This window comes from Festucalex cinctus, chromosome 15 (assembly GCF_051991245.1).
Source record: "Festucalex cinctus isolate MCC-2025b chromosome 15, RoL_Fcin_1.0, whole genome shotgun sequence".
Classification (NCBI taxonomy): domain Eukaryota; kingdom Metazoa; phylum Chordata; class Actinopteri; order Syngnathiformes; family Syngnathidae; genus Festucalex; species Festucalex cinctus.
This window is the reverse complement of record NC_135425.1, coordinates 19,971,112-19,995,365: the sequence shown is the minus strand read 5'-3', so window position 1 is coordinate 19,995,365 and position 24,254 is coordinate 19,971,112. Positions and strand designations below refer to the sequence as shown.

The 24,254-nt window shown below is 42.4% G+C and overlaps 2 protein-coding genes across 5 annotated transcripts; both read right to left on the bottom strand.

The window, feature by feature from the left end:
• Positions 1–74: 74 nt before the first annotated feature.
• On the bottom strand, positions 75–3,392 carry LOC144002525 (uncharacterized). Of its 3 annotated transcripts, none has more exons than XM_077497830.1 (5): positions 3,244–3,392; positions 2,344–2,483; positions 2,157–2,261; positions 1,256–1,436; positions 75–98 (listed from the first exon to the last, which is right to left on the bottom strand). In XM_077497830.1, exons 2-4 carry the CDS (start codon positions 2,476–2,478, stop codon positions 1,272–1,274), a joined length of 405 nt encoding a protein of 134 aa, XP_077353956.1. In that variant the 5' UTR covers positions 2,479–2,483; positions 3,244–3,392; the 3' UTR covers positions 75–98; positions 1,256–1,271. The 3 variants fall into 3 exon arrangements, with proteins under 3 accessions (XP_077353956.1, XP_077353957.1, XP_077353958.1); XM_077497831.1 differs by having other exon boundaries at positions 2,344–2,528; positions 3,244–3,365; XM_077497832.1 differs by lacking the exon at positions 75–98 and having other exon boundaries at positions 1,027–1,436.
• A 1,744-nt stretch (positions 3,393–5,136) lies between these two features.
• Positions 5,137–23,351, bottom strand: prrc2b (proline-rich coiled-coil 2B). 2 transcript variants are annotated; one of them, XM_077496928.1, is made up of 31 exons: positions 23,157–23,351; positions 20,613–20,791; positions 19,643–19,817; positions 19,459–19,561; positions 18,769–18,832; positions 18,547–18,690; positions 18,063–18,391; positions 17,863–17,987; positions 17,622–17,785; positions 17,267–17,354; positions 16,985–17,123; positions 15,998–16,337; positions 15,739–15,923; positions 15,050–15,251; positions 14,755–14,956; positions 12,621–14,618; positions 12,370–12,524; positions 12,169–12,284; positions 11,337–11,478; positions 11,183–11,259; positions 10,825–11,112; positions 10,663–10,749; positions 9,496–9,688; positions 8,392–8,489; positions 8,186–8,310; positions 7,873–8,113; positions 7,609–7,776; positions 6,545–6,624; positions 6,384–6,459; positions 6,031–6,240; positions 5,137–5,735 (listed from the first exon to the last, which is right to left on the bottom strand). In XM_077496928.1, the coding sequence occupies exons 2-31, from the start codon at positions 20,725–20,727 to the stop codon at positions 5,568–5,570; spliced, it is 6,597 nt and encodes a 2,198-aa protein (XP_077353054.1). In that variant the 5' UTR covers positions 20,728–20,791; positions 23,157–23,351; the 3' UTR covers positions 5,137–5,567. The 2 variants fall into 2 exon arrangements, with proteins under 2 accessions (XP_077353054.1, XP_077353055.1); XM_077496929.1 differs by having other exon boundaries at positions 5,589–5,735; positions 6,007–6,240.
• Between the last annotated feature and the right edge of the window lie 903 nt (positions 23,352–24,254).

The window sequence follows — 24,254 nt, the reverse complement described above, 5'->3', positions numbered from 1 at the left end:
ACTGTGACGTCGGGCTGTATACCACGTCAGAACGTCCGTCATCTTGGATGTGGCAGGCGCATCCATAAACCAGTCTTGTGTGATATGGAGGACCAAAACTGCCAAAATTAAAAATAAATAAATGACTAAATAAATAAATAAATGACTAAAAGTGAAAATAAAAGTGGATATAAAATATAATTTAAAAGTTATATCTAAAAAATATATATACATGGAAATAAAAAGAGCAGAATATATATATATATATATATATATCCATCCATTTTCTTGACCGCTTATTCCTCACAAGGGTCGCGGGGGCTGCTGGCGCCTATCTCAGCTGGCTCTGGGCAGTAGTTTTTGTTTTCTTTGAACTGATGTAATAAGCATGCAATCAGCAACTAGGTGATGTCAGGAATCTTTGCTCTCTTTTAATTGGTTAGTATCCTATCAGTTTCACCTGCATGTCAGTCAGCAGCTAATCAGATTCATCCATGTCAGTCCTGTTTCAGCAACCTATCAGATTTACCAACAAGTCTGGCCGCAGCCTATCAGATTCAGTCGCAGACTATAAGAGATTCAAACCAGAGAAGTGTGTTTTTGCCAAATTATTCCTCTGCTCACCTCCGCAGCCCATGTTAGTTCCACGCCTCTTGATCTATGATACCTTCTCGTTGGTTCTGGTCTAAGTCGTGAGTACGTTCCGCGTAAACAAGATTTGTTATGCAAATAAAGTGTTAAAACTCTATTTGTGTCTGCGTTTTTGGGATCCAACTCCAGGACATAGCAATAGGCTCCAGCACATCCGTGACTAGTGAGGATAAGCAGTACAGAAAGAGAATGGAGGAATGTTTTATGTACTGTATATGTCAAAATTAGGCTGTGACATGTTATTATACTAAGCTAACCGCTTAGTAAATGGCAACGCAAGATGGCCGCCAGTGGCTTCATTTCTTGCTTTGGCGAGTAGGCGGCATTAGCGTTAGTGTACTGAACAGGATAAGCGGATGGATGGATGGATGTTTACAAAGCCAGAATGTTTGACACTTGGACTTGTATTGTTATTTTATTATTCAATTATTTATTATTAATACTCATTTGGACACAAAAACATACAAATTGAAATCTGCTATTCAAAGTGTATTTAAATTGATATTTTCTTACTGTACAACTAATCTAACTAATAGGAATGTAAAGTCATGCGCCAAATATAAAATGTATATAACGATGGCTCCATTCCAATCATTTGAATGAGCGATTAAGTGATAAGTGATACCCTCCTCTGCGGAAGGTCACCAGTTGCAAGACATCTCCGAGGCGGCGTCGCTGTTCCTTCGCGTGCGTATGGGCGACCAACATATCTCGGACTGCGCGTCGTCATCCTGGTGAGCACGCCCCCGGCGGTAGCCATGTTTGGAAGCCTGCCTCCCTGACCACGCCCGAGGCTTCGGGTTCATCTGACCAAAAACAAAACAAAACAAAAAAACAAAACAAACGTTCTAAGTGGATGAGACACTACAATGTTTACATCCTTATTGTTACCTCCGCCAAGCACACATTGTTTGTCAGCCACAAAAGTTAGTTGCTTCACCAGCTAGTCTGTTCATTTCAAGTTAGAAGCTTAGTCAGTAATTTGGTTCGTGGTTACATATTAAGTCGGCTGGTGAGTCGGTCTGTTGTAATGTCATTCAGCCAGTCAGTTAGTTCACTAGCTCATCATTTTTCATTTAGTTAAATCAGTGGGTTAGTCAGTCAGTCGGTTAGTTAGCTGTTTAGGTTACCATTTTCATAGTTTCAAGTTTCTTAGAAAAAATAGTTAGTGAGTTACCAGTGTTTAGTTAGTGAGTTATCTCATTGTTAGGTTGTGTGATAGCTGGTTGGTTGGTTAGTTAGTTACAACCAGTCAGCCAGCCAACTGGTCATTTAGTCAGTCAGTCAGTCTATCAGTTGATTAGACAGCCATTTGTTTGTTTACTTAGTCTGACATTTGTAGCTATCACTGGAAAGTCAGTCACTCAGTAAGTTAGTTAACTGAACAGTTACTTATTAGCCCAGTCAGCTAGTTGGGTGGTTAACTGGTCTGTTGTAGTGCTAGTCAGTTGGTTACTTAGTCGGTTAATTGGTCAGTTTGTTATTTAGTTGTAGCAGGTTGGTTTGACTAGTGCTTACCAACCTACCTGAACAAAAACCGACATGTTCATGTGAAGACTCTCCACACGCGCTGACAAGTGATTCAACCAATCCACATGATCACTCAGTGACTGAGAAAGATCACCGTCGCCCTGCACACAAAACAATATCACATGTAGGCTACAATAGAATATTGACACCGAGTACTAGTGCTGTAGGGTCCACCTCGCTCACCGCAGACAGGTTGTCCTTGAGTTCAATGGCGGCCAGGCGGATGTGCTCCAGTTTGTCAATCTGCTCTTTGAGACGGTCTTCGAGCTCCTGCATCATCATCAGACCTTCGTTGGATCTCAAGGCCACCTTAGCCATGCTGCCTTGGATATGAACACAGTGATTCTTAAAACGTGGTATGGGTCCCTCTAGTGGTACAAGAATTAATTACTGAATTACTTTTTCAAACTTTCACTAATTCAGTGTAGTACAATTCTTAGGTACACTTCAATTGTATTTAACATTTTATACTTTTTCTTTTTTTCCCTTTAACCTACGTCCAACACATTTTAATTGAATTCACTCAATCTTAATATAAATAGTAACTGCACCATTTGTAAGTACGTGTGTGCTGTACTAGCAAATTAACTTTTGAACTACTTATTCTACAAAAAAATAAATGGTACTAAACTTCACTGGGTCACATAGGCACACTGAGCTGTTCCTAATATTTTGTCCTTCACATAAGCATTCGACGGTAACTAGTCCAGTGAGGAAAGATTATTTTCTCTGTACTGCCACGCTTTCAAAAGTTGTTAGAAAACTGCATTTGTTGTAAACGTATTGTTGATGTTTGGTGACAAACCCTAGCGTTTCATTACGACTTACGATTAAGTTTGCATTGTATTCGCATAATTGCATTCGACGTTTGTATGTGTGCTTTTGTTAAATTAGTAGTAAAAAGCGCACATGGCTCTGTTGAGTCGGTTGTTAATTTCAATATACGCAAATTCCAGAGATGATTTGAGAGTAAACCGCGGATAAAACGTAGAGTTCGCTTCAAAGTGATGCTATCGACAATGCTAGCTTAAACACTGAGTATTCAAGTTAAAACGAAAAAGAAAACAACAAAAAAACACTTACTTTTTAATCGGAATTACAATAAATGTAGTCACGACGTCCTCTTACAGTCACGGAGGAAAGGTGAGTCTTCGTCCAGACAAGTTTTTTTTTACGGCAAAAAAATGCAAAGAATTTGATACTTGTGACGTCACACCCAAAACTGTTGGTGCGTTTTCGGGCATGATAGTAACAAACAAAATAGGCCCTTTATCTTAAAGTTGATCTCTATCACTTTAAAAAAAAAAAAAAACACTAAACATGTATAAACAAATTTTTTTGAGAAAAAGTGCATACTCATATTTGTTTTTTTTTTTCTAAATGTAATTTCCTGTGGTTTCGCACCACATGGTTTAGCATGACAATGAACTCAAAAATATAATAGAATCAACAACAGTAGTTTTAAGAAATCACAACTGCTTTATTTCTTTTTCTTTCGATAAGCTCTTTTTTTTTTTTTTAAACAAGGGCGCATAATGAACAAATATCTGAAAAGGATAAGGTATCGTCGGGTAGGATAAATAGAATACTGGGATCAGCTGTGTAGAAAGCACTGGTCCTCTTGACACAAAAAAACAAAACAAAACAAAAAAACTTAAAAAAATTTAAGAAAAAGAAATATGCATCTTTAAAAGAAAAGAAAAAGGAAAACCTCTTTTTTTGGTGCGGATGAGTAAGCACGGAGCACTTTATGCAGAAAATAAAAAGTAGTAACACTTCCCAAAATTGGACAATCGTATTGTAACAAAGTCCATTCTGCGACTAAAGCAAGGGTGGGTAACTTTAAAACAAAACTAATTCCTGGGAAAAAAAAAAAAAAAAAAAAAAAAAAAAGAAGCTTGGAGTCTTTTTTTTTTTCTTTTCTTTTTCTCTTCTTTGTCATTTTTCTTTTTTAACACGGGATTTTATTTTTAGAATTGCACAAATGGCTGGCTGCAGGTTCCCCACCCTTGCTTTTTAATCCGTGGTATCTCAAATGAAATGAAATGAAATGAAATATGGATTTTATGCCATCTCCTCACTGTGTAGACAAACTGATTTATATATTTATATAATCCATCCATCAGAACCGTCCAATATAAATCAGTTTGTAGTGTCATGGAGGGTTACAGTATACAGTTATCAAACTAATTGAATTAACCATATGTAACTACACACGCCTACTAAAAACAAAAATGATTTCACTTTTTCTCCAAAATAGTATATAAAGAAAAAGTCTTTCGTAATTCATTACAGAAAAAACAAGCAATGCTCCCCTTTTGTAACGGTTGTGATGGAAAGAACTCATAATTGGACCCTGATTGCTGCATTTATTGCTTGTGCCACATAGATAAGACGCTGGCTAAACTGAATGGGGTAACTGAAAAGTCTTGAAAAACAAGAGGGAACCTTTCGCCAATTTAAATCCTCCGAGGCCCATCAGGGAATATTTTTATTCCTCCGAGGACCATTCAAGTCCTACTGAAGGCCTTCGATGTACTTCACATGATATTCTGAGGAACTTCAATTGGTGCTTTTGGGGGTTGGGAGTTGGTGGCATCAAAGGGCCTTTTTATGGTTTATGAAATATTTTAGTATTAAATGCCAGTCGCAGTTTGCCCACCCCTGCTTTAAATGAAGTGTCACATGTAACACCCGCAGGCAACTGGATTTGTGACAAGCTTACCGTGGAAGCAACATGAATTTGGGGAAAAGGGGGGAACAAAACAAAACAATCTCACCATTTTGTACAGCAGAGACAACAGTGTAAAAGCAAACTTTTTCTTTTTCTTTTTTTAGAAATAACGTCTAGAAATCTACACAAGTGTAGCCACAAATTTGTGGCAATTTGACGTCGACATGCAATGTTTTGCTTTTTTTGTTCCTGTAATTATATATATATTTAAAAAAAAAAATCAGATGACAAGAGCTTGAAACTTATCAACAAAGGGAAAACAAGTGCCCCAACTGTATTTGTATTGGTTTTAAAAATGTCCAAATGACTGTCCATTAACAGGCAGCTGATACAGTTTGGCAAAACAGTGTGCACAAATGAACCATAAAGCAGCCATTTACAGGGAAACAAAAAATTAATAAATTAAAGAGGACCATGTGGAGATCTGCTTTTAAAAGGCTGTGTCTATGTATATATTTATATATACAGTATATATATCTCTCTCTAGAAGACTGACATTGTGGTGTGACGTCGTAAGTGTCCGGGGTCAACAGGAGGAATTGTTGATGGTGCTTGTTGGAAGGCTCAGACATTGTGCAAGGAGCTTGTGTGTTTGTAGGCTGGGTGGTGATGACCATTCTTATATTTCTTTCTTTTTTTTAAATCTATTTTGTTTGAGGTCCACTCTTGACGACTACGCCTTGCCCTCCTCCGCTTTCAGCGCCTGGGGTTTGATGGCGCCCGTGCGTGGCAGCTTGGTGTGCCCGGCGGAGGCGAGGGGCTCCTGGAGCTTGCTGGTCAACCCCCCCGACGGCGCCTGGCTCTCTCCCACGGCTATGCGCACCTCGCGCACGGTTTTACACTGCGCCGAGAAGAAGGCAGAGTGAGTCACAAAGCTACTATGTGCGTCACTGTTCACTTGCATTCATTTCATTGCAAATAGGTCACAAAGACAATCTTCTGTTAATACAACAACACAGTTCAACCTAAAAACTCAAGGAAAATATGGTCATACATTCAAAACCACTACATACATGTTTCAATCAATAAACTATCAATATTACCATCAACAGCAGCTTTGAGACACAATCAAAAGCATCTAAAGATAAAAAAAGAAGATGAAATGAAATTACCTATATTTACAGTGGGTGGCTCACCTTCATGCCATCCTCGGGCCCCTTGATGGGGGGCTCGGGGGCCGAGGGAGGGGTGGAGTGGGAGAGGTCTCGGCCGGGATTGGGGTAAGGGGGTGAGCGGATGATGACGGGTTTGTTGACCTGCATGACTGGTCTCTGGATGGGGCTGGGGAAGGGGCCACTGGTGGGGGGACGCATGTGCATCACCAAGCCGCCCTGAGCAGGTGAGACCTGGTGGTTGGTGACGGGGTCAGGGGTCGAAAAGGGGAGGAATACAAAGAGATGATCATCTATCTTGATGTCAAAATCGCTACAACCACACATAGGCAATTCTCGTTCATTTCCACTCGGGAATTCTAAATTGGAAGTTGTACCTGTTGTGTGTAATGATGGGTGGGTAATGGTCCAACGGGGCCAGAAGGCTTTCCACTTGGACTAGCGGATCCAGGCCTGATGAGGAGTGGGAGGGAACAAATTATCAACCAAATCATCATTAATATTTTTATTATTATTTACACGGTTCATTCGCAGTCACCTGTAGGAGCCTCCAGGCATCCCCGGCGAATGATTAGGCTTCTCGGAAAACTGGAAACCTTTCATTTCCATCTGGGAGCCCTAAGGATTGACCCAATAATTAGGACAAAACACATCACAAGAGAATGGGGGGTTAATCTATTGGAATTAGGGCTGGGTATTGATTCAAATTTCCTCAATCAATTCCATTTCGAGTCACAAGAGTTCAGTTCCATTCAATTTAGATTTCCGATTCGATTCACTTCAGTTCAATCCGATATTGATCATTTATGGAACATCTATTCTTAAATATCAAGGACATGATTTAAAAAAAGAAAAAGAAAAAAACTCCTCAAACAAATTCCAAATTAAAATTTGCAGCGACAGTAACTGGTTAAATGATTTATTAAAGAAAATAACATGCATCATAATCACTTGTTCTATTTCAATAATTGTAAATATAAATTAAAAAGACTCCGTAATTGTCAGAAAGTGCAATAAGTCAGGTCTTTCATAAATGTAAGAAAATAAAAATAAGAATAATAATAATAGAATAAAATAATAGATTCATGGTTTTATGAATCAATATCTCGCTCGAAAAGGAAAATGGAATCGATATAGATTATTCGATTTCTTAAACCCAGCTCTAATTGAAATGCAGCAGAACCTCCAAAGGCTAACGCTCACAAACTTCAGTTTTCTGGAAACATCTGCCTCAAAAGTAAAAAATCATTTTGAACTTCTAACACTTATCATATCGTATGACGCCAGCTTACTGAGCATCTTCAAGCAGCCATCCCCAACCTTTTTTTGAGCAACGGACTGGTTTCACTGAAATATTTTGACGGACAGCCAAAGAAAGACAAACACAAATGATTAAATATACAATTCAAAAATTAGGTTGAATGTCCTCATCTTAAATCACATTATTATTATTATTTTTTTTTTTAAAGAAAACCAACCTCACAACCCTCAAAACTCATTTGTTTTACACCATTTACCCTGAAAACGTTTGTTAAAACTGTTTTCAGCTTTGGAGGTTCGCTGATAGTTTTGTGAGTGCGTGCGTTGTAATGAGCGACGCACCTCTCTGCTACCAGGCATGACGGGCGCTTGCGAGCCAGGTGGCATCATGCGGCGTGGCCCTCCCACTGACAGATTCTGGCCTTGCTGCAGCTGGATGGACTGAGGGAGGATGAGGTGTTGCTGGGCGGAGCCGTAGCGCACCTGAGATCCAGGCAAGGGCATGGCCACCTGGCGAAAAGAAGAAGAAACGATTAAAAAAATGAAACTTCAATTGTTGATAAACTTCTGTCATTTAAAAAAAATAAAAAAATAAAAAAATCAGACCTGGATGAGCTGCGAGTCCATCAGCTGTGACGATCCCATGCTGGGCCCCTGGTTGAGCTGGCTGTCGTAGACGAGCTGCTGGCTGCCGGTCATGGGCTGATAGTGCGAGCCTGATGAGGACTTGACTATGTCCGATGGCTGCATGCCGGGGAACGGCGAGTAGGGGCCCTTCAGCGGGGCTCCGCCTGACAGCACCATGGGGCTGGGCTGCGACAGGTTGGGGTGCATGTAAACCTGCGACCTAAACGAAGCAAGGCCGCATCATGAGCGACATGTCGCACACAAAGTGTGTGGATAAGGTAGTGCGCAACACCTGAAGGGGGGAATGGAGTTGAACATCTCCTGGGACTGAGACACGGGCAGACCACCTCGCAGACCCAACTGCGCCTGGGCTTGCAGAGATGTGTGCAACGAGATGGGAATCTGTTGGGCTGCCGCCTGATGTGTGCACACGTCAAACAGGACATTTCAGAGACGACACATACACACGCACGTCAGTGATTATGTGTATGTACGTACTTGTTGGTAGGTGTGCTGCTGAGTCATGGTGGGTGGAACCAAGCGAGGCTGGCTGGGAAAGACGTGACCATCCAAATACAATGGGGGAATATGACTACCTAAAGAAAAGGAAACGAGGTTAACATTTTTTCAAGAGACTTTGCAGCTTGTAACTCTTTCCACGCCAAAAACGTCAACTGACGTTAAGGACACGCCCACTGAGAACCGCCAATAACGGCAATTAACTACTTTGATTTGTTCTAAATTCTAACAAAACGTTAATGTAGCTTATCTCAACAGCACGTCTTAAAAAGTTAATGAAAACCTAAATAGCTGCAGTGTTTCCTCGACATTCATTTAGGAGTGGCGGTCCATCCATCAGCTCATAGTTAACTTGTTTACTGCCAAATGTTATCCAAAAAAAAAAACCCCTACAGTGCCAGCCGATTTCAAGCATTTTCACTCATCGTTCAAGGCAAACAGAATATTCTGTGCTAGGACGACATAAACATGGTTGATAACATATGAAAGATTGGATTCCATTATTTCATTCGGGGGGAAAAAAAAGAAAAAAAAAGTATGATTCTACCTTATTCCCTTCTTTAGTAATCACCATTTGAAAATAGGTCATTTGAGTGACACCGAACGAAATTGGAAAAAATAAGGAGAAAACAAGCTTTTTGTGAAGATACATTGAAAACATTTGATTGCCTAATATCCGCCATGTTTTCATGTAATTCCATATAGGGAGCCCATTGAAAGAGATACAATGCTGCCATCTGCTGGCCATAGTTAGTGGGTATTTTTTTTTTCCACCCCATGAACAAACCACAGCTCTACACAAGACGTAATTCTGCCCACTGAGAAAAGAAAAAAGAGAAAAGAAAAAACAAAAAACAAAAACGCAGATTAAAAAAAAATTAAAACCTTCAACTTTTTGCTACTCTAAAAAGCTGTTCAATAAACATGCTGAAAGACATTTCAAAATTTTGACACCAATATTTTAGCTTTTACTGAAAATGACTCAACTCCAAATATCGGTTACTAGCCTCATTCACGACTAATAATCGATCTTAGCCCTGAAGAAAAAACAAAACAACAACACCTGTCTATCTTTAGTCGTACCTTGCAAGGACATGGAAGGTGCTACGGAGGCCACAGGCATAGGAGGCATGGAGACTCCTCCAAAAGAGCTGTAGCTGACGCCGCTGGACGAGCCCACGCTGCACGGAGGAGGCACCCCCGAGGACCCTCCACTGGGAGAACCCTGGTCAGGAAGGGATTGGGAGTTCTCCCATGCTTTACGCGCCGACTCCATCTGAAAACAGAAAAGCATTGCCCCTGATAAAAAAAAATTGGGCTGCATTTCTAAAACATTGACAACTACATCTAAACAAAAATCTAACACAATTTTCCAGTTCTAAGGCGCATTGCTGCAACCACTGTTAAGTGCACATTACAATTTACTTCATATACAGTGTTCCTATATACTGTTGCATAAGTAAATTAAAAAACAACAACATACTTTTCATGGGAAAAAAATAATGTAAATGAAAAAAGAATATATATGATGAATGCAAAAGCATTTAATAAAGTAAAAATCATACCAAAACGAAAAAAACAATCAACGAAAAAATATATATAATTAACGGAAAAACAAAAAACTAAAATAAAAAACGCAAATTCCATTATCGCAGGTAGTTTTTAACACCGCGATAAACGAGGGAACACTATACAATAAAATCTATATGCATATTAGTGTGTAACTAACAATATAGCGGACCCTGAGACAGAGTGGTGATGTGGCTCAGTTGGGAGAGTCAGTCGTCCAATGACTCTTCACATCCCAGATCCAAATGCCCGCTATCCATGTCCTTAGGAAGACACTGATCCCTAAATTTTGCCTATAGGTCAGCAATGCAAATAATAACAGCTCTTGTTTTCTCTACCAAGTTCAACAAAGAATAAATATTTGCGATTTAGCATTCGCCTGTGATGTGGCAAAAAAGTCTGAATTTATTTTGAATGGCAAAATACTATTGTATTGTGGTTCCTCTAAATTGAAACAATGAATGGTTGGATGAAAAATCTTCCTTCCTCAGGTAGGACAGTGAAGATGCGATGTGGATGGGTCTACTAGAAATAAAATGACGCAAAACAAGGGTGCCTCAAGAACCAGCATTTTCATAAAGCCATTGATCTGTCAATCTTCAGATATCAAAACTCTGTAGAAATCCCAACTTTCAAACTGACCTGACCTGTAATGTGTGTACAGCATTTGAATTGTCATACCTTAAGGGTGAGGTCAGTACTTGGAAAGGAAAGCGGGTTGAGGTTGATGCCGGGCTGCAGGTGATTGGAGCGCAGCATGGGGATAGTCTGAAAGAGTGGGATGTTGCCAATCAGCTGGAAAGTCACTGGTTTATTATTATGAACAACAAGTTCACCACTCACATTGGCGGCGAGGGGATCTTGAAGTTTGTTGACAGGGTTGGACACAGGCACTGGCGTGGAACCTGGCGGCAGGCTAAAGTCAGAGTCCTTGGCGCTGACGCCAAACTCGATGGGGGGCACAGGGAGCACGGTGTCCACGTGGAGGTCCACGCCGTTGACCGGGGTTATGGGACCACCCTCCAGGCGATCCACTGCCTCAGACCCCTTACGGTGCTTCAGGGAGCGCTCGTTTCCGATGGGCCCCGGCTTGTGCTGCTCTTTGTTCTGCTCTGGACCTGCATCTGAGTCCTTGGACACAAAAAATGAGGTTTAGAAATTCTCTGAGTCATTTTTGACGATTTAATACATTTTGTGGTACCTCAGAGTTGGGCTCACTGCCCGTATAAGACACCTGTTTAGTCCACGAGTCTCCCCCTGAGGACTGCACTGAAAGAGCTGGGACATAAACAGCCATGTAAGATTTCATTCCAAGCATTATTCCAGAGCGGTGCAGCCTGCATCACACTATTTACCGGAGCTGTTTGTCTCCCAGATTTCCGTTCCCAAATTGCTAGAGGAAAGAGTCTCTTCTGGCTGTTCGATGCTCATGCCGCCCTGCTTCTTGGCAAAGCGCGGCGGCATCTTGGATGCAACTGACCTGTTCTTCACTGGAACCTAAACAGAAAATGGTTCAAAAATCTTTTCAGTATCGTTGCTGTCCTGTGAAGAATACGTGTCCATTTTTTTCTTACATTTTTACATTTGTGGGATGAAACTTAATGCAGACGTCGCAAAAACATTAAACTAAATAAATAAATGGACAAGTTTTTTTTCACATGCAAGGTTATTTTAGTGAACTAAAACTAAAATAAAAAAAATAAAAAAACAAACAAACAAAAAAACAAAAAAAACAAAACAAAACATTTTGTTCAGCAGCCAATAGAAAAGCACCTTCAGATGACGTTGCTCCTCGTTGACAAGTTTGCGTGTTTTGACTTTTGGTTCCTTGCCTGCTTTTTCATTTAATTCAGCCGAAATGCAACGCTAGGTAAGAAGTGTGTTACTGGTACCGTTTTCATTTTACCATGATATTTATAAATCTTGCACACAAAACATGTTTTTTTTTAAACAAAAAAATAATACAATTAAAATTAAACTAAAACTAAGCATTTTTTAAATAACTAAAACAAAAACAAAAAAACTACCAGAGCCGCTATGAAAACTAAAACAAACTAAATTTAAAAAACAAAACTTAAAACAAAATAAAAAACTAACTATAATGAAATGTCCAAAACTATAATAAGCCTGTTCATATGACAGCGACGGTATGCTTTTCATGAAAAGAAGGTTTGACTTTGAACTTACGCCAACTCCTTGATCCTTCCGCCGTCTGTCGTCATCTTGTGGACGTCTTTGTTTTTTGGACAAGGCATCCTGGTAAGTGTCTAGATTCGAAACGGGTCCCCCAGCGTCATCGTCAACTAAAACACGGGAATATATTAACTCTCACTTCACTTCAATCTGGGAGGCGTTGTGATATTATCCATTTCAGAGTTCAAGACTCACTTGGGTAGGCAGTGAGCTTGTACTGGGAAAGTGGCTCCACTATGTCAGGTTTAATGGGTCCTGGCTTGTCAAAGTTCTTTCCTGAGGACTCGCTCAGCTCCCGCTCCTCTGACTGATCAATACTGTACACAGGGCCGGACTCATCTGAGTTCCTGCTAGGGAAAAAAAGAAGAAAAAAAGAAATACCACAAACTAGGGTAAGGCCAGGGAAGAAAATGTTTGAGGGTGCCAAGAATTGGTTGACATCTCACCTCTTACAAGAGGTCCCTCCGTTCTGCCAGGTGTCATTCCTGTTTGAGGGAGCAGATTGCGGGTTATCGGGTGCACGTGCCATCTTACTGCTCTCCAGCACCGAGGGCTCTCCTTTCCTGTTCTGGCGTTCAATCAGCGGCCTTTGGCTCGAGAAGCTTCGCTTGGAAAGCTCCCTCTTCTCAATCGAGCCCGCTTCACCATGGCATGAGTCTGACAGGCCGTCAGCGTGTCCCTGCGTGGGGGCACCGCCGCTCCCCCCGCGCTTCTCCCTCCAGTCGCCGAAGTCACTGTTGTCCGATCCCGTGTCCCATTCTTCTGTCTGAGTGTGCTGGCCGCTGCGTCCTCCAGTGTAGGGGTTGCTGGGCCAGTTGTCCTCCCCATTGCCTTTGGGGCGAGCAGGCCAGGGATTTGTGAAATCCCCATTCACGTATTCATCGCCGGTCCACTGATTGGAACCTGGCTCGCGCTCTTGCTGCAGGCGACGGAAACGCGGAGGCTTGTCTTGACGCGGGGGCCGCCGCCTCCTCAGCGCCTGCCTGTCAGGGTTGTCGGGGTCAAAGTAGTATTCACCCTCACGGTCCTCTGAGCCGTTTTCGAGGAAAGAGCTGGTGAATTTGGGGGGGTACTTGAGAGACTCGCGCTCAGCGGGGGGTTTGCGGGAGAAAGCCGTGTCAGTTCCGTGACCATAACCGTTTTCTTGTATGGAACCGCCACCGCTACCAAATTGAGAACCACGCCCCCTCCATGTGGACATCTCCCTGGAGCCTCCATAGCCTCGAGCATAGTTTCCAGTGTTAAGTCTGGGAGGAAGCATCCGACCACCGAATCCTCTGCTCACCTTGACTTTATCTCTGGAATCAGCAGCAGCCGGGTCTTCCGCGTACACCTTGTTGGATCGCCAAGACTCCCGATCAACTTTGCGAGTCTCGCCAGACTCTGAGTAGCCTTCTCCGTTTTCAGAGCCCTTCTGTCGCCTTCTCTTAGGCAGCTCCTCATACTCAGAGGTTTCACTCAGTGTCTCGCTGACGTTGCGTCTTCGTGGCTTGCCTCGTTGGAACTCCTCCGCCTTCAGCTCTCTCGGTTGGGCTCGGCCTCTCCCTGTACGCTGAGCCTGACCGGCGCCATTGTTGTAGGCGCCTCGGATGTTGTCTCCGCCGCGGACGCCGCGACCTCCACCTCGAGAATTGAAATCCCTAAAACCTCGACTGCGGCCTCTTCCGGATCCCCTGACTGCACCAAAGGCCTGTTCTTCGTCGATGAAGATCCAGTTGTTGCGACGCGGTGGCTGAGTTCCCGTGTTTTCCAGAACATCTCTCGGCGGTTGGAATTTGTTGGTGTCCCAGACGCTCTCCCGAGGGGAATCATCATTATGGTTGATTACTGGAGCCCGCTCCACTTTAGCAGGAGCCGGGGACTGACGCTGCCTTTCTTCAAGCTGTTTCTCTATCACGGGTGACCCAGAGTGCCTGCTACTGACAGACTGGTTATCCTTCTTTAAGTCATAGACATTGGTCAGGACTTCTTTCTCCAGACGATAAGGGACAGCCTTCTCTTCGAGTTCAGGTTTGGGCTTCTCGTTCTCCTTGTCCTCAACTTTTAGAGCCTTGAGAACTGGCTTCTTTATTGGCCCGGTTCTTCGTGTCAAAGTGCGCCCAGTGGTCTCTGATGGCTGGTTGACTCCGGTACTGGAATCGGACCACTGACTCTGAGCACTGATTCCTCCATCTCGTTTCCAGCTGTCTTTTGAAGCATCAAAGTTCTCATCGTGAGAATCATTATCCTTCAGATGGCGGTCTTTAGAGTCTTGTTTTAGATAGTCGTTATCAGCATGATGCTGGGTGTGAATTTGAGCACCCGTCAGCAGTCCCTGGTCGTGGTGGTCTCGTTCTGAGGCTCGACTCTGGAAGGTGTTATGTTGGAGGTCATCTTGAGGATGGGTCACACCATCGCTGGCCCTCTCCACATAAGTGTCCTGCTGGGAGGAGGTCATATCACTTCTGCCGAAAGAAGATACAGAACATCAATGCAGTATTTTGACGACAGCACAAAGGTGTGACAATTGATACATCATAAAAAATAAAAATAAAAAATACTTGATATATCTATAGAACTCAAAAATGCATGGAAACTGACCTGTCATCAAGCTGACCGCTGTCCTGGTTTTCTTGCTGCCTCTGGTAAGGTGGAGTGAAGCTGCGCATGGGGTAGCCATCTTGGCTCCAGACAGGATATGGCTCTGCGGAAGGGGTCCTTCTCTCCTGGTGCAGGTTGGGATGACCTTCGTCAGAACTAGGACTGTTCAAGCGGTCTTGGTGCATCAGGGGTTTCATCATTCCTGCAGGAAAAAAATAAAAACTCATTTGAGAACCACACAGATAAAACATGGCATGGGATGGGATCATATTGAGGAGTCAGAGTCAGGACTCACCAGAAGAGTGGACAGGACCGGGATAGTAGTCGACAGGAGATCTTCCTTGGTTGACGCGGGGGTCCATGAAGGGTGGCATCATCATCCAGCGGGGATCAAAGCCGAGGACATGCGGGGGATAGTAGCCCCGTTGAGTGTGGCTCGAGCCTGATGAGGCTTGATGGCCCGACTGCTGCCAGTGCTGCATCTTGTAGACCTGCTCCTGCAGTGGACATGACAAATGAAGTGGTCTATGTAAAAAATTTAATAAATTACATTTTCATCTGCTGGTGCACATTTTTTTTTTAAAAGGTATATCATTAAGTCACGACTACAATCCATTTTTCCTCAAATAAAGGCCATACCTATTTGGTGCTGTTCCCTGATAAGTTGACATGTGAGTAATGCTTATTTTTGTTGCGAACCAAAACAGCATCTCCAAAACTTATGAACATTCTCGCACTTCCATAGCAGGAATATTACACAAGAAAAACTTTTATAGGATTAGAGACTTCTGATTAATTTCATAATAATTTATATGACTTTAAACAGACGACCCTGATAGGTGCAAAGTAGATACTGTTATGTTCAGAAACCATGGGGCATTCCCATTTCAGCTTCATTGATTCATCTAATTGTGGAGTCTGACTGCATGTGTAAACAAGTTTCCCATGCTCTAAATGAGTTACAGGGATCGAGTTTGAATTGACCTGTTGCTGGTGCTGTTGGGGTTGTTTCTGAAAGCGGGGTGGAACAGGCTTTGAGGCATGGCGTCCGCTGAAATCTACAGAGGGGGAGGTGGGCTCCTGGCCATCATCCTCGCTGCTGCGATATGCGGGGAAACTGAGCTCCTCGCGGAAACTCGGGCTGGGGGAGTTGTCAGAGGAGCACTCATCTGGAGAACAATAACCCCATGATTTATTTATTTCATACTTAACATCACCATGTGACCCGTCTTTAGTTTGCTACCTTTTGCATCGTACTGGCAGTTGTCGTGGTGGGCTTTATTATGGTCCCTGTTGGGAGACAAGGGGGCTTCTTTGCCCTCTCCATCTTTGTGGCCCTCCTCCGTCCTTGAGGCTTGCCTTTCAGTCTTGCCAAATTTCTCATCCAGCTTTTTGAGTTTCTCTGCACAGGCCGCCAGCCGTTCCTCGCGGGCGCGCCGTTCTTCCTCCTCGCGACGCCTCCGGGCCCTCTCCACAGCTTCAGACAGCTCAGGTGAAGCAAACTTTGCCCTTGCTGGGGGCTGAGATTGCCGCTGGTGGTCTTCTGGGTCAATTGCCGGCTCACTGTGGTTTTTCTGCTGGGACTGAAAGCGGAACAGAGATATTTATGAGCAAAGCCTTATACTAAACTGTGCACATGCAGATATTGGAGGATAGCAGCAGGGCCATAAAGAATGTATTATCTACCCTTTACACAAAGTCCGAGTAAATGGGATATTGGTGTGACTGTTTCACACAGTGACACGGTATGCCGTAATTACACAATTAGATGTGTGACAATGCCATCCTTAGCATATAAAGCACAACTGTGCATGTCCGGAATTAAACCTTGTCCAATCATTCTGAGATAACCGTACACACTTCCTCTAACACTACCTCCAAAGGCGAAAAATTATTTTGGTAGGCATTGGCGGTGAGCCTTTGTCCCTACATCATTCCATGTTGGTGCCATTTATTTAAAAGAGTGACAGATAAAAACTTCTGAGGTCAACTTAGGCCCCCTCCCATTCTAGTGACACACACACAAAAAAAAGCTGTTTTGTACAGGCCGGGTAAAAAGGGAACAAGGGTGTCTTTTGCATAATCTTTCAAAATTGAATAGTCCACAAGAGACATAGGAGTTACGGTTAGCAATAAAGGCCTAAAACAGTTAAGAACATAATGAGTTCATCTCAGCAAAGTAATCCCAAGAGAGTGGGAGTGTGGGAAGGCAGCGTAGTGTGTAGTTAACCTGAGTATCCGCAGAGAGATATTTGCTGTTGGTCTTCCTCGCATGCTCCTGGAGGTGGTAAGAATAGTTCTCTTCAGGGCCCTCACTCGAGCTGAGTGATGACGGGCAGTCACGTCGATTCTCCCTTTCCCACTCAGCCCTGGAAAAATCAGAACACAATCAGTCAGTAAGGTTAAAAGTGTAATATGCTGGGAACGCAGTTAGATTCATTACGAACTGCAAAAATATATTAGGGGCAATTGAATTCACTGAGGGGATACAGAATAAAGAGCAGCTTCTCACCACATCTTGTTTTTATCACTGGCTAAGTGCTCGTCCTCATCATCACTGAACTTGAGCTTCTCACTGTAATCAACTTCTTCATGGAGACCTGAAAGGACGACAAACGTGTCAAAAAACAAGCGAGGGGCTGCTATACTGAGGAGAGGAATTATTAAGTGACTTTTTTTTATGGATTGGCAGATCACCACATATCTACCAGACATGAGCCTTAAAAACAAAACAAATCATCTCTATATACATGTAAAATAAAAGCTGCTCAGCGAAGATAGTTTCTCAATTGACCCGGCCATGAATGACCTCAGATTTCAGGGAGGACATAATGCGATTTAAGGGCGATTAAATTTGTAGTATTTACCAGCCCATCCGTCCTCACAGTCGTTATCGAGGTCATCCAGATCCTTCAGGTCCGCGGGGTTAATGATGGCGGGTCGCTGTGTCCGGTCGCTGGGCCGACGGATGGGCTGGGACGAGAGCCGGGCCGGCGCACGGACAAACCGGTTTTCTTTTCGAATGTCACCACTGATGGGTAAAAAAAAAAAGCCAAATTAGACTCGGGCCAATCAAGGTGCGAGCTGTCACACAGCTGATGTACTTACTTGAGAAGTTCAGGTTTAGCATATGTCTGTCTAAAAGTTGGTTTGCTGTCAAATCGGGCTGGCGCCGCTATAGTAGGAGGGACGTGGTCTGTACCTGAAGTTTCACGCGTCTCTTTGGAGCACATCTGTTGACGCCAGTGTGATAATGTGTTCAAAACACAAATCAGCGCCTCTTGTTATGAAATGTTATTGAGACTTACAAAAGCTGGCAACATGTCATGGTAGACGGCATTGGAGGTGTGGTGGAGTTGATGCTGCAGGGCTGACGGCACCGCCGTTCTGCGCAGAGGCTGAGCGGGACGCAGGGAGGGCTCCTTGGGGTCCCCGCTCGGCGGCTGGGCAACTGCCGCCGCTGCAACGGCGGCGCTAGATGAGGCGGCGCTGGTGGCGGAAGACGGGTGGGACGTGGCGGCAGGGGTGCCCGTCTCCCCCAGGGCGGTAGGCTTGCCCTCGGGGTCCGCTGGCAAGCCGAGGGTCAGGGATGAGGGCTGGAGGTTCCGGCCGCCTCCCTCCCTCCAGCTGGTCACATCTTGACACGGACGGCGTGCAGTTCAGTAACAGCAACGAACAAACTAATTGTATGCATGCAGACGACCACAACACACCCCGCTTAACGTTTTGTAATGCATCAGAAAAGCGCCAGTTCATTCACTCCCGAACTGATGTTGCAAGGGCGAGACATACTCTGCGGGCGGAGGCTTGGTCCGGGCCCATACGACGGATCGTAGCCACTTCTTTCCTTGCCAGCCCTGTCCTGTTCTCCAGCGGCCTTCAGCGTGGGAAATTCCTCGTGAGAGAAGGGCTGAAGTCGGTTTAAGGCCCTTGAACCTGTGGTGTTGCCACACACAGACACAGAAAGTTCAGAATACCAGAATGTATTTCCAGCCCAAGCGTGAGCTGACTCACCATCTTGCTCTACTGCCTTTCCATTTAGCTGGGCCCATTGCTTTGGTCCACCTGTGTTTGTGGTCTGTGGAATGGCAAAAAAATGAAAAACGCCAGCAGGGATATTTGAGACTAGGAGTGTGACGATATATCGATATCACGATAAATCGTGATACTTTGTCTCCCGAAAGATTATCGATACGCCTACGCCAAGTCTCGATATTTGTAGTTAATATACAGCCACTATAACAGCTCCATTGTTCATTGCTTATTGAGCAATTACTTGGAAGGTCGCTTGGGGGAGCACCTCATAAGAGAATGTACAGAAGTCTTCAGGCGAAGAAGACGCATGAGCTTACTTTTACTTGTGTAAAACATTGATCTATCCAGCAACTGATTCAGTTTTGGATACTTACTATGAAAAATGTGTATTATATCTTCAATTTTAAAACATTTTATGTTTCGACTTTTTGAAGCACACAATTTCTGAGGAATATTAATACTGATTTAATTGGATTTAATATTTAAGTAATTTTATTTATTTACTTTTGCAATGTTACACAAAAATTGTGCCATTTTATAAAATGAAACAAATGACTGACTGACATGTTGCAAGACAAGAGTGAAAGACTTCCCCTTTCAAAGTTAAATACGAGTGAACTGTATAGCACGCTTTGACAATCTCTGTGCCAGGTTAATAACTACACGCACCTCCTGGTTGGCTACTGGCGGTGGCTTCTGAAGATTGGAGACAGACTTCTGTGAAGCCGGCTGCAGCTGCGACTCCGGCAGCTGAGGTATTGATGCAACAGAACTACAAAGACGAAAAAAGAACAAACCCCGTCAGACAACTGTGAGCTAAGACATCTGGAATTTATGAACGATCCCCTCTTACCTCTTTTGCTCGGGTTGTTCCGGCTTGTTTGCCCATCCTGTCCCGTCTTTCGGGACAATAATCACGTTGGGATCGTTTCCTTTGTTTTCAGATTTCAAGCTCGGTAGGTGAGCGGGCGGGGGCATCCGCCGGGCTGCGGCCACTTTGCCAAGACTCTGCAAGCCATGTCGTGGAACTGATGGCGAGAGCAATGTAGGTAAGATACAAGAGGAGGATATTAGCTCAACGCTGTTTTCACCCTTAAAAAAAAAAAAAGTATATATTATTATTATTATTATTTTTTTTTTTTAAATATATATATTTTTTAAATTGTTATTTTGAATGTTTTGTCACAGTATGTAAAAATAACATTGCCCAACTGGGTTTTGAATTTATGCATGTCTGTGAAAAAGTCGTTCAATATTTTCTTTTATCAGAAAAGCAAACAAAACAAAAATACACTGGATTTACAAATATATCAGTGTCCAACAAAAAGTGGAAGATTCTCACTAAATCTGGTGATGAAAGTTTATTGTTGGAGCGCAAAAAAATAATATTTTTTTACAGGGCAGCTTTTGCTCCAAATTGTACTATGTGCATTAAATTAGACACGTGTTTTTTGTTTCAGTTAAAAATATATAGGGGTCCAGCTGTTCCACACATGCTTGCAATATTCTTCTTCTATCTGGGCAACTTATGTTTTATAGAAATGTTACATTTATAGAAATGTGAGTGTAAATGCAGAAAAGGTTTTCTACCAAAAAAAAAAGGCCGTGACTATTTTTTCCTGGGGGGATAAAAAATTAAATGACTAAATTTGGAGATACCTGCTTTTTGATGGGGCAAGGACAATATTCATTTGACTTTTTTTTTTCCTATTGATGTTAAAATGTTTGTGCAGATGCAAGGTGAACCAAATAACGTGTTAAGTGCTAATAAGTGTGAACAAAGTCAGAAAAGTGAGTTGACAATAGCAAAATACAAAAGGTACCTGAGTTTTTCTGATTTTCTATTGATTTTCCCTTGTACTTGTCAAACAGGCTGAGTGAGGAGTACTTGCTTTTCCCATCCTTGGACTTGGTTATTTGCCCCAAACGATCGGACATTGCGATGTAATGTCATCGAGTATGGAAATTTGTCTTTGCGCCTCTTCCCAGTGCTTTTCTTATTCTGCACAGAAAAGCAAGAGTGGAAATATTAAAAAAAAAAACAACAAACAAACACCAAGGACACTTAAGCCAGAACGATAAAACTTAAGAAAAAAAACAAACTGATCATTTTACTAGAATTAGAGAAGACTTTCAAATTTGTACACATGCAGTACATTTGATGATAGGGTTGCTCGAAGAAAATATTAATCGTGATTATTTTGGTAATAATTGAAATCAATTATTTTTTGGTACAAACCAAGAAAATGTTTAAAACGTAAACAATGTTAAGACAAATAAAATCATTTGAAACACTATGGGGTATATGCCACCGAAGAGACGGGACTTCCGACTTCCATGATCTTGCATATCAGTTTGGTTACGGTCCGGGTTGCGAACTCGCAACCAAGGGGCACAAAGTTGGAAGCACAAGTATTTTGGCGCAGCCCACACGTCGTAAACTGAACCGGAACCAAAGCTGATGTGCCAAAACTGTCCCGCCTCTTCCGTGCATACACCCCATTATGCAAGTTCCTTTTGGATGAAACAAAATGTATTACTTATTTTAAATGTAAAAAGTGCAAATGTATAAATTTAAAACAACTCAACTCGAAATTAGTATTAATGGAGGAGGTTGTTATACTTCAGAAACTGTATTTATTTGGCTTATTGCTGCAAAAATCTTGCTCGTTTCCAAAACACGGAAATTTATTTTAGTGCACGTATAATGGTACGTTCAAGTGTGCCAAGTGTCAACTCTTCCATTCCTGCACAAATTTGAAAGACGTGCTTCAGAACCGAAACATGGCACCGTTTGATTTTACGTGAATTGGTGGTGCTCGGAAGTACCGACCCAATTCGCCATACCACAAGAAGTACTGTCTTTGGTACCCATCCCGATGGGACACAGCCTATTACGTCACAACAGTAACTGGAAAAAGCATAGGGTAGGTGTGTGTGACTTAAGGAAGTCCCGCCTCCTCCGTGGCATATACCCCATTAGGAGAAAATGGATAACAAGAGAGTGACAGCAGGTGCAAACAAATATTTCAAGTGTTCTGGTGTCTTTTAATAAGTCCAACTTTAATTACAGTAAATGGGGTGGAAATAAGTATAGAAAAAAGTTTTTATATCATTTTTAAATCTTGGATTTTGACTATCATGAGTTTGTCTGGTCCATACCATAGACTCACTGAATGCATTTTTTCCCATCAATTTCTAACCACCGTGCATTGCTATGGTTCACAATAATCTACTTATTATAAGGAAAAAACCCAAACATTACTATAATACACTTATTACAAGGAGAAAACCAAAAAATGTGTATAATTATTCCATAACTATAAGCATTGCTATGCAGAACATCCCGAAGCAGAACAAGACGATGTAAAATATACAAGAAAACAACGTCCATTTCGAGTCAATGGAATTTAACGCATTTCCCTCATGAGACTGTTTAAAAAACATCTTTGCAGCGACAGATATGCATTATGACGTTACACACAGACGCTAATGTGATGACAGCTAGCTCCTGTCATATGATTGACGTTAGGTGTTCATTTTTAACCTCAGAACGGCCATAGAGTGTGAAAAAAAAACATCGCTTAGCTTGTTGAAATGGAGGCGGTTGTGTTTAAAGAAAAACAAACAAACATGCAAACAAAACAAAAAGATGAATTAGCAGGCCGCAGAACAAGGTTGTTTGTCAAACAAGCTAGCGAAAAGGAAACGAAGCGTGACGCTAAACCAGCGCACACAAAAACGCAATTAAAATGTGTATTCAACATAAATTGCGCGATGTCAAACACAGACAAGTGTTTGTCTTGCGATTTTTTCTGGTGACTAAACAAGCGCCAAGTGACCGTCCGGCTATGATGCTAACAGTCGATGCTAACCTGGCGGCTAACAGAAAACGGCTATGTAAACATTCAAGCATTTGTAAGGTTAGAAGGCATATTTGTGTTGTCAAAATAAAAAGACAACAAAGATAAAGCGGTGCAAATAATCCACCAAATAATGGTTATTTATGGGAATCGCTGTGAGGAAATTTTCCAGGGGGGTAAATGACTATCCCGTTAGATTTAGAGTGCTTCAAATACAAGCCTTCAACACAGGCCGGGGACATTCAGTATAGTATTCCGTTGACCGCAAAAAGACGACGATATTCCAAAGGAAGCTGCGAGTTTGGAACCCCAGAGCGAGTCATTCCCATGCAGTGGACATTTCCCGAGCGGGGGCGAAAGGCACCGAAGCCAACCTTCAGGACAAGACGATTAAAAATGGCTGCTGCCCAAAAAGAACAAAGCGACAATAAAAACTGAAGCGGACGGGAAGACGGGGCTAGCGAAACGTCGCTCGGACGCCGCCGACGACGGTCCATAACTTACCGTTTCGACGTTGACGTGTGCCTTGTGTCCTGCGGCAAGGTTTTATTGTCCGCGAAATGTCGTCTACTGGAAGGATGGATGGGGATTGTGAAGCCCAGTGTTTCGTAGGATTCACTCGTAAGGGACGTTGTTGCTGGGATCGTACCCGGCCTGCGAATGAAGCCCAGTCGAGAGGAAGGGAGGCTGCACAGGCGACGTTCTGTGCGTCTGACGTCAGTGGGCAACGTCAAGCGCCAGTCATTACGAGATTTAAAAAATATCAAAATAAAAGAGACATTTTTTAAGTGTAGCAATAAAACGATATAATAATAAAAGTGATAATTATAACAATAATAATAAGATAAAAATTTAAGGTATTATACCAATATTGTACATACTTTATCTTATCTTTATATTTAAATGCTTTTTAAAATGTAAATTAATTTTAATTTTATTTTGAGCAATTCGTTCAAGGCCAACACTCCCAAAAGTGTGATGTACAGTATTCACATTCGAATTCTCATTTGATTTCACTTATATTTTATTTAATTATTTGTTACGACGTCCAATGATAGTTTGCAATGACGGATGCCCGGCGGAGTACAAATTAATGTGTATAGAAATATTCAAGCGGCATGCGCTAATGTCACACAAGCAAACTTTGAATGAAATTAGATTAAAAAAAAAATAAAAAAAATAAAAAAGAAGAAGAAGAAAAAAAAGGACCCGTGTGTACATGTCATTTCCACTAGAGGGAGACATTGTTATCTGTTTGTAACTGTCTCTATTACTACCCGAAGCCGGCTGGGATAGGCTCCAGCTCCCCCGCGACCCTTGTGAGGAAAAGCGGTTAAGAAATGGATGGATAGTGTTGACGTGACTAGCTTTTAGAATGAAAAATGTTCACGTTTCAATATTTAGGTGTTCAAAAATGTTCACGTTTTCATTGAGTAAGCATTAATATTCCAAATAGGTTCCTCCAAATGACTAAATTTTGCACTAAGCAGTGACAATGTGTTGTGAGTTCTTCGTATGCTCGAGACACAACAGCACGAGTGTAGCGTCTGTGAAGACTAAAAAACACGCACAAGACATTCAAGGTACGAGCTCTTCACGAGA

What these genes read in the sequence shown, in the direction of transcription:
- LOC144002525 (XM_077497830.1), bottom strand. Translation starts at nt 2,478, where the DNA reads ATGGCTAAGGTGGCCTTGAGATCCAACGAAGGTCTGATGATGATGCAG. An exon ending in TCAAGGACAACCTGTCTGCG is followed by an intron (nt 2,262 to 2,343) that starts GTGAGCGAGGTG and finishes TTTTGTGTGCAG; the next exon opens with GGCGACGGTGATCTTTCTCA. An exon ending in ACATGTCGGTTTTTGTTCAG is followed by an intron (nt 1,437 to 2,156) that starts GTAGGTTGGTAA and finishes GTTTTTGGTCAG; the next exon opens with ATGAACCCGAAGCCTCGGGC.
- prrc2b (XM_077496928.1), bottom strand. Translation starts at nt 20,727, where the DNA reads ATGTCCGATCGTTTGGGGCAAATAACCAAGTCCAAGGATGGGAAAAGC. An exon ending in GAACAACCCGAGCAAAAGAG is followed by an intron (nt 19,562 to 19,642) that starts GTAAGAGGGGAT and finishes TCGTCTTTGTAG; the next exon opens with TTCTGTTGCATCAATACCTC. An exon ending in TGGACTCGCAGCTCATCCAG is followed by an intron (nt 7,777 to 7,872) that starts GTCTGATTTTTT and finishes TCTTTTCGCCAG; the next exon opens with GTGGCCATGCCCTTGCCTGG.